This window comes from Myotis brandtii, unplaced genomic scaffold (assembly GCF_000412655.1).
Source record: "Myotis brandtii unplaced genomic scaffold, ASM41265v1 scaffold157, whole genome shotgun sequence".
NCBI lineage: Eukaryota > Metazoa > Chordata > Mammalia > Chiroptera > Vespertilionidae > Myotis > Myotis brandtii.
Genome location: NW_005355708.1, coordinates 3895854 through 3913121, shown reverse-complemented (window position 1 = coordinate 3913121; position 17268 = coordinate 3895854). Strand labels below are relative to the sequence as shown.

At 46.1% G+C, this 17268-nt stretch overlaps 2 protein-coding genes across 2 annotated transcripts; both read right to left on the bottom strand.

Annotated features, from left to right (window-relative positions):
* Positions 1-8008: 8008 nt before the first annotated feature.
* Positions 8009-9091, bottom strand: LOC102242213 (keratin-associated protein 29-1). The gene has a single exon (XM_005861969.1). It carries the CDS (start codon positions 9089-9091, stop codon positions 8009-8011), a length of 1083 nt encoding a protein of 360 aa, XP_005862031.1.
* Positions 9092-14005: 4914 nt separating this feature from the next.
* Positions 14006-15466, bottom strand: LOC102253159 (keratin-associated protein 16-1). Its single transcript, XM_005861831.1, has one exon. The coding sequence runs from the start codon at positions 15464-15466 to the stop codon at positions 14006-14008; it is 1461 nt and encodes a 486-aa protein (XP_005861893.1).
* Positions 15467-17268: the final 1802 nt, after the last annotated feature.

The window sequence follows — 17268 nt, the reverse complement described above, 5'->3', positions numbered from 1 at the left end:
GAAGTTGTACCTCTATTTCTTAATAAATTCTGTGCATTCCATATTGCGTTTGGTTTTATTGTACAGCATCCTGGTGGATGGATTTACACCAGTAGTATGTTACATGTTGCACATCATATGCATGATCCATTCTGAGCTTCATATAGTCCCCCCAAAATAATTATCTGCATTTTTCACATGAGAACATTTCATGGGGTCATGTTAGATAGCTGATTTGGACAGACTCAGACCCAAAACTGTGTCTTTTGCTTCTGCTCAATGATACTTAAGTTTTAATCTCAAAACAAATTAGAAAATGTCGTGGGACTGAGCACAAGCAAGGTAATTCTTTGTTGGCTGGTGAAGGTGCCCTGTTGTGACCATGGAGGAGTGTCTGGCAGCATCCTGGCTTCTACCCACTAGATGCCAGTAGCACCCCTTTCTGGTTGGGCCATACAGAGCTAAGATGGGTGGGGGAAGTGGATAAATGTACAAAACACAGGAGTAAAATCTATAGTACAGAGGAGTTATCTAAATGTGTAGAGTTGGATAATAAACGTGACATCCCAAAACTCATGGGATGCAACAAAAAAATGCTTTGAGGATGATTTATATGTTTAAGTATTCATATAAGAAGAGAAGAAAACCTCAAAATTAATGAGTTAAATGCCCCAACTTAAGAAGTTAAGAGAAAAGCAATAGCATTGCCCCCAAACTACACAGAAGAAAATGAATGCCTAAACAAAAAAGAGTAGAAATTAGTAAAACAGAAAGTAAACATATATATATGTGTGTGTGTGTGTGTGTGTGTGTGTGTGTGTATTAAATTCAACGAAACCAAAAGTTTGGCCTTTCAGGTTACATTTGTTCCTTTTTTTTTCCCCCCCCTAACTCCCCTCCTCCCAGTTCCCGCCCCACCCTCCGCCCTCACTCCCCACCCTCTGTCCTCATCCATAGGTGCACGATTTTTGTCCAGTTTCTTCCCGCATCTCCCATTCCCCTTTCCCCGCCAAGAATAGTCAGTCCATTCCCTTTCTATGTCCCTGATTCATTATAATCACCAGTTCATTCTGTACATCAGATTATTTATTCACTTGATTCTTAGATTCACTTGTTGATAGATGCATGTTTGTTGTTCACAATTTGTATCTTTACCTTTTTCTTCTTCCTCTTCTTAAAGGATACCTTTCAGCATTTCGTATAATACTGGTTTAGTGGTGATGAACTCCTTTAGCTTTTCCTTATCTGTGAAGCTCTTTATCTGACCTTCAATTCTGAATGATAGCTTTGCTGGATAAAGTATTCTTGGTTGTAGGTTCTTGGTATTCAGCACTTTGAATATTTCTTGCCATTCCCTTCTGGCCTGCCAAGTTTCTGTTGAGAAATCAGCTGACAGTCGTATGGGTATTCCCTTGTAGGTAATTGAGTCTCTTTCTCTTGCTGCTTTTAAGATTCTCTCTTTGTCTTTTGCTCTTGGCATTTTAATTATGATGTGTCTTGGTGTGGTCCTCTTTGGATTCCTTTTGTTTGGGGTTCTCTGCGCTTCTTGGACCTGTAAGTCCATTTCTTTCACCAGGTGGGGGAAGTTTTCTGCCATTATTTCTTCAAATAGGTTTTCAATATCTTGCTGTCTCTCATCTTCTGGCACCCCAATTATTCTGATGTTTGTACGCTTGAAGCTGTCCCAGAGGCTCCTTACACTATCTTCGTATTTTCGGATTCTTTTTTCATTTTGCTTTTCCGGTTGGGTGTTTTTTGCTTCTTCGCATTTCAAATCTTTGGCTTGATTCTTGCGCTCCTCTGGTCTGCTATTGGGTGTCTGTATAATATTCTTTATTTCAGTCCGTGTATGCTTAATTTCTAGTTGGTTCTTTATCATAGCATCGAGGGTCTCATTAGTTTTCGTGACTCTCTCCTCAAGTTTATTGACAGCTTCTAGCACATTTTTGCAAGCCCTCAAAATTGCGATTTTTAGCTCTATATCCTCCATTTCTGTCATGTTTTTTTGTCTCCGCATTTTTTATGCTTTCTTGGTGCACCCCCTAGTGGTCTTTGTGCGCAGTCTTGTTCTAGTTGAGCCTTGATTGTTGTAGTTAATACTAGAGGGATTTGACCACCAGGCCGACTGGCTGTGTGAATCAGCTGTGTCTGCCGCGGAAAACTTCTGTCCTCTGGGGAGGTGCTAATCTAGCCTTTGCCTGAGGTGATCCGGCAAATGGCTCTGCGCAGGGCTTGGGCGGGGCGGGCTCAACAGGGCGGGCGGAGGGAGCCGTTATGGTGCCCTCAGTCCTGTTCCCAGAGGCTCTGCTTCTCAGAACCCCCGGAACCGCTGCAAACCTCGGAGGGAAAGCTGCCTTCCAACTGATGCCAGACACTCCCGCTTCTCCCGTTTGGGTCCGAGTCCCCAGCGATTCGCCCGTATCTGGAGCTCAGAGTCTGAGACTCCCCCCTGACCGAAAACGACAACCGCGCTCTCAGCCACCAGCCCGCTTTGCGCGCGCACCTCCGCACCTGAGTTTTTTCCACACTGCGCCTCCTCTGAGCCTCGGTGTGCTGTTATTTTTCCTTCTAGTTGAAGAGTCTCTCCTCAGCCAGCCTTCCTGTGGTTCTGGGTGATGTCCGTTCCGTCTTTTAGTTGTATTTTTGAAGTGGTTGTTTGCGGCAGCAGTCTCCTGTGTTTACCTATGCCGCCATCTTGCTCTCTCCTCTGGCCTTTTCTAAATTGAACAAAATAGATACAACTCTGGGAAGATTGATCAGCTAAAAATGATACCAAAGTTCAATAATATTATGAAAGAAAACTTGGGCCTTAGGATATGAATAAAACAGAGTTTTATATTATTTTAATTATCTGTTGCTTTGTTACAAACTATTTATCACTAAAAACAACTATTTACCATTTCTCATGAGTTCATGGGCTCACCCATGCTGGGTGTCCAGCTGCTGCCAGCCTTGCTGCGGCCCATGCTGTGTGTCCAGTTCTTCTGTCTCACATGGTATTGACTGGGACACACAGAGGCAAAGGACTGGTCTCAACAACATAACTCTCACAACCAGTAACCATGAACCACTCAATAGAGAAGTGGGTAAAAGATGTAGCTAGGAATTTTATTTAGAGGAAACATATACAATATAGCCAAGAAATGTTAAAAAAAAATCATAAGTAATTGAGAAAAATGCAGTTCAAAACCTCAAGATTCTGCCTGGCCAGCATAACTCAGTGGTTGAGCATTGACCTATGAACCAGGAGGTTACGGTTCGATTCCTGGTCAGGGCACATGCCCCAGTTGTGGGCTCCATCCCCATTGTGGGGCATGCAGGAGTCAGCCCCGGCTCCATCCCCATTGTGGGGCATGCAGGAGTCAGCCGCTCAATGATTCTCTTTCATCATTGATAATTCTCTCTCTCTCTTCCTCCCTGAAATCAATAAAAGTTGATTCTCATCATTGATATTTCTATCTCTCTCTTCCTCCCTTAAATCAATAAAAAAATATATATTTTAAAAACTCAAAATTCCAATTTACACCACTATATTGAAAAATAATGTAAAAGTCTGACATCAAAAATTTAGGGAGGATGTGAAACTACTGAAGCTCTTGCACGTTGGGGGAGGGGTGGAGGGTGGTATAAATTTGTACAGCCCCTTTAGGAAACAAATTGGCATTTCTCCTTAATGATAGACCTGTCAGTCAAACGTGCCAATAATCTCACTCCCCCAGCTTTGCTGCCAACCAACATTCGGTTAATTATCTTGTTCAATTGCAAGGCTGCTGAGTGGTGTGGAGCCTGTTTCACTTTGATTTGGTTCTTCCTTTTCCTGTAGCTCAGTGTGCCAGCTGCTGGTCTGCCTCATCTATCCTGACATAAACTCATGAACTCAGCCTGGGGAAAGTGGCCAGCCCCTCCCCGTCCCCTCTAAGAATCTTAAAAAGAAAATAGGACTCTTCTCTTCAGTCTCCGCCACCATCTTAAAATCTGTGACAACCAGTCAGGGAAGTGCTGTGTCCTACAGAGCCGGAGGGTAATGGCCATGTTTAGAGGAAAAGGAATGGGGTTTCCTGGCAAGGGGCACTGAAATAGAGGGCGGGGCTAATACGAGTCGGGAAGTGCCTGGGAATGCCATTCTGACTGTAGCCTAGATGCTTCTGATGGAGGAAAAGTCCAGCGGGCCGAGGATGAGTATGACCTGAAATGTGGAGAAACTCTTCAAAAGAGGTCTCCAAGGATGGGCTGGACCACCCTGGGTGCATGCATTGTTTTATTATGAGGCATCGGAACTGACAGCCACTCGGAGGTTTTTATCAGGATTCCTGCCATGCCTGAAATTCTTTGAGGGCCCTGAGCACTCTGCCTTACCCCATCATTACTTAGTTGATTGCTTACTGGCATGTTATCATTCTCCGAAGTCCATAAGCATTCACATAGCGTCTGCTTTAAAGAAAACGTACACGCTGTCATAGGACTAGGCATTCCCTTGAAGAAGGGGGAGAGGGGGAAGCTGTCTTCCGAAAGGCATTCAGGGCAGAACTCACAGCCTTGATCATGACCCTGGACCTGATTTTTGTTTACACACCAAGGAGGAAGCCACCTCTTGGAGCAGACTCACGTTAGCCAAGCCCATAAAGCAAGGACGCCTACTTATGAACTTACAGGAGAATTGACTGTAACAGGAACTCCTGAGCTATCACACGAGCACGGAATTGGCACTGGAAGTTAAAGGAACTAATGTCAGATGGCATTTGGCACATTTCTTTCACAATAGTCCTCACGAATGGAACTTGAAAACTCACAGTCCTGTGACTAACTCTCCATCTCCCTGCAGTGCTTGGCAGGGGCATTGAAAACTCACAGTCCTGTGACTAACTCTCCATCTCCCCTGTGCAGTGCTTGGCAGGGGCACGGCCAACATTTGCCTCAGCGATGTCTTCACGCCGAGTTTCCGTGATGCCAACACCCTCGGTTAATTTTCACATTGCCTATATCTTCAACCAGATCTGAATCAATTCCTCCAACTTTGGAGATATCCTTCGTTTTAAGGTGACTTTACATAATTTGGTCCTTTTTAGTGTAGATTCCAAGTGTTGGGTGGCATCTCGCTGTAGGCCCCACTTATGCATCCTCACTCATACTATTGCCTCATTAGCATCTTTCATGAAATCTGTGTTTTGATTCATTCCTACCATAATATCTTTTGGTTATTTATGATATTTCTAATTGTATTTTTGGATCGCTGGACTTATTTATCATTCTCTTCCAAAAAAATTTTTTATCAGTGATGTGGAGTTATCATCAGAATATTGCATTACTCATTTTTTGTGTGTCTTTGTTCACACCCATCATATTCCTTCCCTCCCTCCCATGAGTTACACACTTGTTATGAGATGGGTCAGACATGAAGGTCAACATCTAGATTAGGCACTCCTGTGCAAGTGAGACTGTTAGGGAAAGAACAGGGGTTCATTTCAGGGACTCGGCCTCCGTCTTCATTTCATCCACTCCTTCCACTTTTCTTTTAGTGCCTTGGAACCTCCAGCCCCTGTCTGAGCTGCCCGGGAAGGCTCCACTGCTCCTTGGCTTCAGCCAGACTCGTGAATCAAACCCACAAGTCGGGTCACTCTCATCATTTTTCTCCAGCCGCCATATGGCCAAGAATTTATGGGAAGCTCAGAAAGAGTGTAGCAGCACTGTGTCCGTTTACAAATATTAATGAAAACTGGGTCCTAGAGGGAAGGCTCTGCTCACTGCTGAGACAGGCACAGCAGTCTCTCCCCAATCCCAGCCCTTTCTGATCCCATGGGAACCTCTCCGTTAGAAGCCTTTTCTACGAGGGGTTGAATCCTGTGTTGGCGCTCCCAGGCCTTCTCCTCTCAGAAACCTTGATTAACAACACCAGAGTGGACCCCTTCAGACTTTCTCATGCCCAAAACATAAATCAAGGAAGCCTACGTTAAGTAGAGAGTGTAAAGCCGATAAGGAAAGCATGCATATGTCTCCTTTATTGTCACGTCTTCTTTATTGTTCCTGGTTCAGCTTTATAGCCTGCCCTTGGCCAGAAAGCCTTCAGACCCTCTTTCTAGACAAAAACATTCCTTACCCAAGATAAGGGCGTGATAAAAACCAAGCTCTTGAGCCTCATTCAGTACAAAAACATTCCTTACCCAAGATAAGGGCGTGATAAAGAAACTTGAGCCTCATTCAGTTTCTTGCACATTATGTCCCAGAGCACTTAGAGAATAGGAGTAAAACACACATCGACAGTGAGGGATCTTAGAGGACGAGAGATGCCGAATGTGTTCAGACAAGCAAATGCCATTCCATGTTCAAGTTTCGGCAAATCATGCACCTTCAAGTTTGACCTCACCTCAGAAAAATATTCTAGGATGGATTGCTCAAAAGACCCTTTGCGATTCCCTAGAAAGAGAACATGGGACCACTTAGACCAAGTCATGGCAAATGCTTTAACTTTTTATTTTTGCTAGATCAGTTGATCCAAGAAACTTAGTAGAAAATGAATCTGGATTTCCACAGGGCGATTTGGAAAGGACTCTCCTAATACCTTATGAAGAGAGTGCAGAAATATAGACTGAATTCAGTGACAGTTGCCAAAACATGTCTCATTTCCAATGGCAACTTCTCACTTTACCCAATAACAATAAGCCCTTGATCCCCAGTTCAAGCTGAGACCCTGGATGAGAGATGTACTAGAGGGACAATTAGGCAGACAGCTTGGGGCAGAGCTACAGAATACAGGCAGTCCTTGGGTTACGTCGGACTTGACGTATGTCGTTTCATGGTTACGTCACCATCTTCCATTTATTTATAAATAAATAAAGTTCCGACATTTCGAAGTATGTACATATTTGCTTTATGTTTTTTATTATTATTATTTTTATTTACCACAAATAAAGGTCAGGAATTATTCTTTCTTTTAAATTTTTTTGACTGTTTCACTTCATTACTGCTGTGTATGTGCTCCATGTGAGTGACGTAGGTGCTTATGTAGGTGAAACTTACGGTGAAAATCGCATTATGTCATGCAGTAGAAACGGATCTCCGACGTAACCCAAGGACCTACTGTAGTCTTTTCTGCAGGTTCTCAAGGCATCAGGAGTTTGCTAGGGAAGAAACACTATGGCTAACCTGAACTCAAAGTAAAGAGCCATACACCTGACGTATTCTTAAAAGCAATAATAAAGGAAAAAATTAAATTTCCTAATTTTACATTATACTAGTATATATAAATGCTTAAATTTCTAAACCCTGGTAAAATATCCTGACGTATTCTTAAAAGCAATAATAAAGGAAAAAAGTAAATTTCCTAGTTTTACATTATACTAGTATATATAAATGTTTAAATTTCTAAACCCTGGTAAAATATATATATATATTGTTTGACTTCTTTATAAATAGTACGTATGTATTGTTTGTGTTTTTATTTAATGGAACAGTGACTAGAAGGGCATACAAGGGTGTACCTGACAAGGGAAGAAGATAAATGGCACTGAGAGGGTACAAAAGGCACATCAACTTTATCAGCAAATAGGGTTGCAAGAACCGAACACCAAAGGCAGACCCTGACTCAGAGGGCCCGGCGTCGTCGTGGCCCAAGGAGGCCTGAAGGAAATCCACAAAGCGGTGCACTGAAAGGAAGGAAAGCGCTCTGAGAGTCTTGCTCATCATGCTTGACAAGTCCCACTTTAATGAGCAGCTGGCAGCCAAGGAGTCTTTTGAAGGACTGGGCAGCATCAAAAGGAAAAGTGGGAAGAAGGCCTTGCTGAAGTGAAGTGAACTGACATCAGGGAAGGCAAGCTGTTGTGGGGACCATGCTCGCTGACAGCTTCTCCTTGGTTAGGAAGGATCTCCTGTGGCCGGACAGGTTCCCACGCCAGGACCTGGAGAGAGGGTGGGGCAGGAACGGGGTGCGTGAGCAAGCAGGCAGCGTTTGTGCTTGGCCGGGGGCGGGCGCCGCGGGATGGCTGTACCCTGGCAGACAGCCGCAGAGCTCAGAGGAGGTGTGAAGAGGGCTCCGTCAGCCAAGAGTTGCCTTACAGGAGCTGGACTCGAGGCCGGGTTGACAGGAAGTCGGCAAGCAGGGGCTGGCTTTGCAGGGACGTGGAGGACTTGGCTGGAAGCAATTGGAGTCACCACTGGACACTTTGCCTAAACCTGTCACACAGCAGGCGGGTTGGTGGGAAGGGGATTTGCAGCCACCTTGGTTGCAGGAGGTGGGTCCGCCACAGGTTGGTTGACCAGAAGGCCCGGTGCCACAGGATGCGGGTGTGCAAGAGTTCTTCACAGAGCAAGGGGGCCGGCAGTTAGCTGCCGGCCAGCAGATGAAGGATCTGGAAGGAGCTGCTTGGCAGGGCGGTGGCTGGCAAGGGGAGGTCACACAGCAAGCAGGATTGCAAGAACCGAACACGCAAGGCGATGGCTGGCAGGGAACGGGCATGCAGGGAACTGATTGGCAAGTCTTGAAAACGTAGCAGATGGGCTGGTAATAAGTTGATCTGCAGGGCTGACCTTCGCCACTCATGGGGTGGCATGAACCCGCTTGGCAGCAAGTTGGCTGACATGGAGTAGCTGCACAGGCGGTCGGTGGGCACGATGTTTCAGGACAGGGAGTCACCTCAGAGCAGGATGGCTGGCAGGACCTAGTGTCACGGCAGACTGATTGGTCACAAGCTGCCTGGCGCGATCCGGACATGAAGACAGGTGCCTGGCAGGAACTTTGCTGACCGGGGCTGGCTTTGCAGCACTTTTCCCGGCCGACGGTGGGTTCTAAGCAGGAGGGCTGGCAGGAGCTAACCAGACGAGGAGCCTGACCGGGGCTGGATTCGTAGCAGGCTGTGCAGGAGCAAATGGGTTGGCAAACAAAGCCCACACAGGAAGTTGCTGGAAGGCAGGTAGGGTGGCATGGAGCAGGTTCACAGCCTCCTGGGACACTGCCGGATGGCTGGCAGTGTCCTTGGCATGTGACCAGTTGCCAGGTTCTGCTCCGGCAGAAGCTAGGCAAAAGGATGCCATTTCGGAAGCTGCCACTCGTTGGGCACATGGAGATGGTGGGCCCAGCTGGAATGGCCACGGCATTTCCAGGACAACAGCCGTCCATCATGGCGCTGGAGCTCATTTGCCAGGAAGACATCTGATACACAGGGGCCTTTATAGGCCTCCACTAGGGGTGTTGGCGCGACATAGAGCATCTTTCCTTGTTGTTGTTTCCACCGGTTTGCAGGCAGACATCTGATTAGCAGGCTTCAGGAGCCGGGGAGATGCTTTTACAACTTGTCTGTTGAGCGGGGAGTTTTCTTTGCTAAGTTTGGATTCCTGGATGCTGCTCCTGCCCTGCGATGAGCTGTCGCTTTTACAGGTTGCGCTCCGACCTCCCGGAAGCAGGCCTTTCCCAGCACAACCTCTCATCAGGAGGCCGTAGCCCGCTCTCCCACCAGGAATGCAGCTCTGTGCCATTCAATCCGGAAATGAAGCCCTGACCCAGTTAAGGGAGGATGATGTCAGAGAAGGAGAGCAGAAAATCAGTCAAGGACATTCTTTCTAGACCTTTCCCATTTGGCTTTCCTGAAACAACTCTGCTAAGACCAATGACAATAGTAATGGCTTCCATTTATCGCATACCTACTACGTACCAAGTCCTTGGCGGCATTTTTCATGGGATCTTTGCAGTGACCCTAGTTACTAGGTATAATTGTCACCACCATTTTGGAGGTAACAAACCAACTTGGAATTTAAATCGTGTTCCCCAAACTATGCAAGTAATGAAGGGTAGAAATAAGATTCAACCCTAAGTTAGGCTGACTCAAATTCCTCTGAAACTGACCACCTACTAGACCTCCCGACTTTGGAGGGGGAATGGGATGACTTTAACACAGTGACTGAAGGCTGACATTCTTGCAGCAATACACCTGCTACGTGTGGGTGGCCCAGACCCCACGCTAGGGGTCATCTGCCCTCTCCGGTGACTGTAGTCATCAGATCAAACGGGTATGAGTACTTACCTCTGCTCATCAATACATCCAAAGACAATCATTGAATTTGGAAATTTAAAACTGCCATATGCTTCATCAGGAAAGGTTAAACTCACACTATGAAGTCAAAGCATATATATTCTATAAATATAAAAACACAACAACCAGATGTGACATGAGGCCATAGCTGCGAAGTTGTGTTAGTGTTAAATCAACCTCTTCCAAGAGAGATTTGCAAGGTGCTTTTCTGATTCTTTCCCTCTTCCTCTGGGCTGGTCCAGGCTCTGCTTCACCATCCAACTCCAGCATCCCACACCGGTCCACACCCTGGCCTGGTTCACAATGGAGATGCAGGGTGGGATGGATAGACCATGGCTTTGAGAGCCAGATAGGGCTGCTCTGGATTTCTGGTTCTGCCGCTAACTCACTCTGTTGGACCTCTTAGCTCATGACCCCGTGTTCAAAGTACCAGGAGTTCATCAATTGCATTGCTGTTGCTCAGGTTACTTTGGCTCTTACTCTCTGTCTCAGAATTATTGAGAGTGCCGGACATCCTGGAAGATACTTTTCAAAGTACCAGATACAAAATGCCATCACCTTATACCTTCCACCCCCTCATTTTAAAAAGAGACAATTTTCTGATTGAATGATGCCTAGAAAACTCTTCCCCTAGTGGTTAAAATGCCTTTCCTCTACCATTGCTTTTTTTTTTTTTTTTTTTTTTTTGGTAGGGATACATATATCTTTTTATTTGTGTGTGTGTTCTCTGCTTTCTTTTTTAAATTTTATCTTTATTGTTAAAAGTATTATAGATGTTCCCTTCCCCCGCCCCCATTGACTCCCTTCGCCTTGTACCCTTACCTTCCCCTCCCCCCGAGGCCTTCACCGTGCTATTGTCTGTGTTTATGGGCTATCATATATGCATATGAGTTCTTTAAATGGACTGATAGAGGAAAGGGGCGATGGAATGAAATATACCATTGCTTTTTATGTCACAGCATCAATCACTTCTTTTGCCCTCATTTCATCGCTATTCATTTCAATATCTTGTAAACTACAAGGGCCCCTAAAGGATGTTTTATTCCTAAATATATATATCCCAAACCTCTTATCTCCCAAAAGGAAATACTTGAGAGATGAGAGGTTTGGGATGTAGATATTTAGGAATAAATACCAAGTAAGTTAATCAAAATGGAACTTAAATGTATTTGAGAAACCAGTCAACTTCAATCTGAAAAAGATACCTATATCCTTTACCCATATATACCACTGTTACTGTTTCAAAGAAATCCATTTTTTACATCAATTTTTTCTCTATTTCTTCTCTTTCCTCCCTTCTTCTTAAAGAAACCTCTCAAGAGGTTGGTAAAAGGGTGCAAACTTTCAGCTATTAGAATAAGTTCTGCAGATCTAATGGCTATAACATGGTTGATAACACTGCATTGCATAATTAAAATTTGCTAAGAAAACTTATATGTTCTCATAAAAATGATAAATATGTGAGGAGATGAATGTGTTCATTAATTAGGTGGGAGAAATCCTTTCACTATATATGTATATCAAATCATTATACTGTACATTTTTAATATCTTAAAACTTTATTTGTCAATTATACCTCAGTAAAGCTGGAAAAAAGAAACGTCTTAATAAAGACAACTTTCATTTTAGTTCAAGGCACAAAGGACTGTTGGGATCACATCAGGAAATATGGCAATACAGAAAAATCACAGGCTTTGGGCAGAACTGGGTTTTAATCATTTATATGTTACCAGCTATGACTATCCTGAATTTTATGTTTATCATCCCCTTGTGAATATAGATATAAAATATACTGGAGGCCTGATGCATGGAATTCGTGAAAGGGGATTGGCCCTCGCAGCCCCGGCGTTATCCAGAATGTCGTCCGGATGGTCATTCTGCTGTTTGGTCTAATTAGCAAATTAGCTATTTATTATATAGGATAGTATATATAACATAATGTGTGTATTTGCATATATGTGTACATGCATATGTACTCATACATGTAAATTCATGTATGTGTATTGTTTTGAACTTCAGATACATGTGTGCTCTCTGAGGCTTGTTTATATTAATCCACATTTCATTGGTAAGGTTCACTTATATTGCATGTAGCCATTGTCCAGTCATTTTCCCCTGCAGCAGAATAATCTATTACATGACTATACCATAATTTTCTTGTCTCTGTGGATGGGCACTTGCATTGTTTGTCCTTTATATTCCTCACCTATAAAATAGGGGAGAAGAAATCTTCTCACAGAATGACTGTGATTTACATGAAACACTGAGTCCATGCTTGGCACAGAGATTTAAAATCTGGCTAACTCCTCTCTTGACTCTGGAAGGAGACAGAGCTAAATCCCAATAGTCTGATGAGACAGGAACGCCAATACCAGTGGCAGGACAAGTTTCACTTTTTACTCTGCATTGTCTAATCCAGTGGTTCTCAAACAGGGGCAGTTTTTGCACACACACTCCCCAGGGGGTGTTTGGCAGTGCCTGGAGACATTTTTGGTCATCACAATCTGGAGACACTACTGGCATTTAGTTGGTAGAGGTCAGGGATGCTGCTTAGTATCATACAAGCATAGGACAGCACTACAACAAAGAATGACCCAGCCCAAAATGTCAATAGTGCCAAAGTTGAGAGCCCTGGCCTCCCATCCCCTGTGCTTAGGAGAGCAAAAGCTGCATTTTGAGGACAAAGGATAGCCCTTTGTTCTGTGTATTATGTGTAATGGATGATCACTTTGAAGAGACTCCATCCTTAGAGATTATAAGAGGCTATGTATGGAGTTTTTACAAAAAAATGTGTCTTACAGGACTAGGAGAACATAAGTAAAGCTCTTACACAAAAAAATCCTTTCCTATTGTAATTAGGACCCCCCCCTCACACACACATGTTTTCATCCCACCCCAAAGCCACTGGCTTCCTCCCCAGTCTCCCTATATCCAAGAGCATACTCCTCACTGCAGTTCTCAACACCAAGGCCAAAGGGACATTCCAAAACAGTGCTCTTCATGTCACTGCCCAGCATACAATTCCTTGATGCCTTCATGTCAGCCCTGCACCATATCCAAGTCCCTCTGTCCAGCATACAAGGTCTGACAAGAGCAGCTCATGATCTGATTACCTGACCTCAGAGCTCACCACTCCTCTAAGCACACGTTTGCCCAGGCCTCACCTAGTGAATAGTGTGCTCACAGATAATTCATGTGTGTGCTTCCTCTGCCTAGAAAACTCTTCCTTCCTGCTTTCTAACTGCTCAATTCCTACTTGTGCTGAAAGACAAGGCTTCAGTATCACAGTCCCCAAGAATCCTCCCCTGGCTCCCCCTAACACCCTGCTGAGTTCCCAGTGCCCGTGCCTGCCTCTACCCCAGCATTTAGCACGATGAAGTATAGTTCATTGTCTCTCTGTCCATCTGTCTCTCCACTGGAGTGAGCTCTGAGAGCAGGGACTGAGACTTTTGTCGTCTCATTCCTAGAGCCTAACCTAGTCCCTGGCACCTCACAGTCTCTAATAAACCTTGTCGGATGGATGAATGGTTGGATGGAGCTGCTCTCAAAGACGAGGCAAGTCAGCTGATGAGGTGATGGCATTAACAAGAGAGAGGTGAAAACAGCATGTCGCTTCAACTTAGCCATGTTTATTGGACAGTTAAATACCCTCTCTCACTGAGGAGGTCCCCAAGGAGCATGAGCACACAGCGGGGGAGCACAGGCAGGAGGACCGGAAGCAATGTAGCCAGGAAAGAGACTTGAGATGATGTGGCACAGCTCGATGACAGCAGCAGACAGGCACCCAGAGTGTCCTCTCAGTGCCCAGGAGGCCTTCATGTGGGCCATTCAGATACTGTCATTTCTGAAGAGTTATTTGAAACATAAGCAGATGGTGAGTGATGCTGCAGAAAGAAAAAGATTCTAGCTACGTCGTGCTGCGCTTTGGGGCTGGGGCGGGGGGGCGCAGTCAAGCTTCCTCTCTAGTCGGAGGTTTGCTTTGCAGGAATTGGTGGGCTGAGGTCCGTTCAGCGGTTGGCAGGCTTGGTGGCAGCAGGCTGGCTGGCTGTGGCCTCACGGGTGGTTGGGCTGGTGGATTTGTCCTCCGTGGGCTGGCAGGGATTGTCCTCTGAGACTTCCGCCTTGCAGGGAGTGGAGTCGGCACAATCCTGTTGGCTGGAAGTGGACTTTTTGCAATCTGTTTTGCAGGAGTTAGCATAAGGCAGGCAGGAGCTCACCGGGCGGTAGGAGAATGAAGTGATATAGGCCGGGCGGCGCAGGATGGAGTAACAAGGGCGGTAGCAGGCAGGGCGGTAGGAGATGGACGTCACATACGGCTGCCTGTAGGTGAGGGGTCCAGAGTAGATGGAGCGGTAGATTGGGCGGTAGGGGACCGAAGTCGTGCAAGACGGTTTGCAGGAGCTGGGTATGTAGAAAGTCCGAGGGTAAGTCGGTTGGCAGATGGCAGATGCAGAAGACCCCGGGCGGCAGCAGGGAGGCTGGCAGGAGGGAGATGGGCAGGAAATAGGCTCACAGCAGATGGACTGACGGCGCTGGACTATGTAGCAAGCAGGTTGGCATGGACGAGGCACACAGACACTTGGTGAGCAGGGGCTGGGCTCTGAGCAGATGGGTTGGCAGATGCTGGAGACACAACACGAGGGCTCTTGGCAAGTGCTAGAGACACAAGGTGGTTCCCAAGGGCTCGGAACACAGCAGACAGGGCGAAGGCAGACAGGCTCACAGACCAGAGCCACACAGGGAGCTGGCTGGCAGATGCTGGGCCCGGAACAGGATAGCTCACAGGGACTGGGCTCACAGCAAGCAGCCTGGCAGCTATTGCCCACAGAGCAGACGGATGGGCAGCAGCTGGGCGTGGGGCACACGGGCTGACAGCAAGCAGGTTCACAGACCACTGGTTGGCAAGAACTAGGCACAGTGCAGACAGCTGGACAGCAGCTGGGCTCACAAACAACTTGCTGGCAGGGGGTGGGCACACAGAGGACCTGTTGGCAGGAAGCAGCCTCGCAGCACACGGGCTGGCAGCAACTGCTCACGGAGCAAGAAGGCTCACATGTGGTGGCCTCGCAGCACACAGGTTGGACACAGCTGCTCACGGAACAGCAGGGATCACACGTGGTGGCCTCACAGCACACGGGTTGGACACAGCTGCTCACGGAACAGCAGGGCTCACACGTGGTAGCCTCACAGCACACGGGTTGGGCACAGCTGCTCACGGAACAGCAGGGATCACACATGGTGGCCTCGCAGCACACGGGTTGGGCACAGCTGCTCACGGAACAGGAGGGCTGACAGCATTGTGAGCCACAGCTGGATGCTCCGCAGCCATCTTGACAGGTCATCAGTTGCCACGTCTGGCTCTGGCAGGAGCTGGGCAAGCAGACGGGCCCTCTGCAGCTCACCTCCGTGGAGCAGAGAGAGATGGCTGGCACGGAGGGGCATTTCTTAGAACAGCAGTTTCCAGACATGATGGAGGTGCCTCTGCTTCCTGGTGAGTGCTGCGAGGTGGCTGCCTGACTGGCACAGCTCCCTGGGGCCCTCTCTTTTATACCCCTTCACCGGCATATGATGTGTTGAGCTCCTGCGTCTTTTCCTCGTTGCTGTTTGGGCCACTTTTCAGAGGAACATCTTATTATGCCAAGGTTTGTTGACCTGCGGTTGTTTATCTACCCGTAAAGAAGCTGTTTGTTTATTGACTTGCTAAATGTGGAGTCTTGGGAGTTATAGGCCATCTTGGAATAAGTGTCATCACCTTCAATGATCTGTATCTCTGAGCATTATGAACAGGGAAGAAGAAAAGAACTTATCATTTATCCATCTTCTATCCTCTGTACCGGGCCCTGAGCTGGATACAGGGGATGCCCGTGCATAAGACCTACTCACTCATTCTCATAGATATCACTCTCTGATGGGCAGACAAGTGTACAGGCAAACTCATCGCAATGCAATGATAAACTTAACAATAGACATACGGGGATTAGTGAGAGGACCAGTGCTGAACTCTGTGGAAGAGGGGATATCTGGGATGGATCTCAGATGACTGTACTTTACAGCAGTGATCTTACTTAAAACCATCAGCAATCCCATGAGATAGGGAAACTTCTCCTTCCATTACAGATGAAGGAAAGGAAGGGGGAATTGGAATCCAAAAGTTTGTCACTTGATAAAGATCCCACACGGCTTGCCTCCTCATCTAGAGCTGCTCTTCTTCCCCCTCGCCAGCCTGTCTGGACAGACCTTTCTCAGGAGCCTTTGTCAAAGCCACATGTCACAGGCTTCGTCCTGTTCTGTGCCCCAGACTGCTGGCTCTACCTGTCCGTGGAAGGCACTTGGCCTAGCCATTCTGCTTCTGTTTCCTTTTTTTCCTTCCTCTCACCCCCACCTCAAGCATCCAGTAGACCTCCAGAGTTCTTCTTGCATTTGGTGATTTTTAAAAATATATATATTTTATTGAGTTTTTACAGAGAGGAAGGGAGAGGGATAGAGAGTTAGAAACATCCATGAGAGAGAAACATTGATCAGCTGCCTCCTGCACACCCCCTACTGGGGATGTGCCCGCAACCAAGGTACATGCCCTTGACCGGAATCGAACCTGGGACCCTTCAGTCCACAGGCCGACGCTCTAGCCACTGAGCCAATCTGGTCAGGGCGCATTTGGTGATTTTTTAAAAATTAAATGTATTGGAATAACATTGGTTAATAACATATAAATTTCAGGTGTACAACTTTCTAATAAGACAACGTTATACTCTATTGTCCTTTGGTGATTTTAACAGCTCCTAAAAGAAAGATACATCCAAAACCCAAAGGGTAAAGAAGAAAGACAGGTATTTTTTTTTTTTTTACAAAAGCATTATGAACAAAAGCAAAAACACAAATGCTTTCTCAAAGCATTGTGTCAATGCTACTGCTTGAGAAAGACATGATGTGGGAAACAAACCCTAAGTTTCTAAACACCAAGGACTGATATCCCTGCTCACTGAGGCCCCATCTTGCCTCCACCATGTGCTTTCAACATCAATACAAAAGGCGGCTTTGGAAAAGCTGAGCCATTTTTCCAATCATTCACCATTCTTCTCTTCATTCATTAATTTATGCAATCATTTGCCCAATTTCAATTTTATTCATCCAACCAACCCAGCTATCATTGGGTTTTGTGTGATGATACAGAATGAATGAGTTGCAATTCCATAAGGAGCTCAAGTTTAGAAGAAAGATACTGCCATAAGCAATTATGGTACAGTATATGTACAAGTGCTACAACACCTGG

Coding starts and splice junctions, on each gene's coding strand:
- LOC102242213 (XM_005861969.1), bottom strand. CDS start 9,091: ATGATGGACGGCTGTTGTCCTGGAAATGCCGTGGCCATTCCAGCTGGG.
- LOC102253159 (XM_005861831.1), bottom strand. CDS start 15,466: ATGTCTGGAAACTGCTGTTCTAAGAAATGCCCCTCCGTGCCAGCCATC.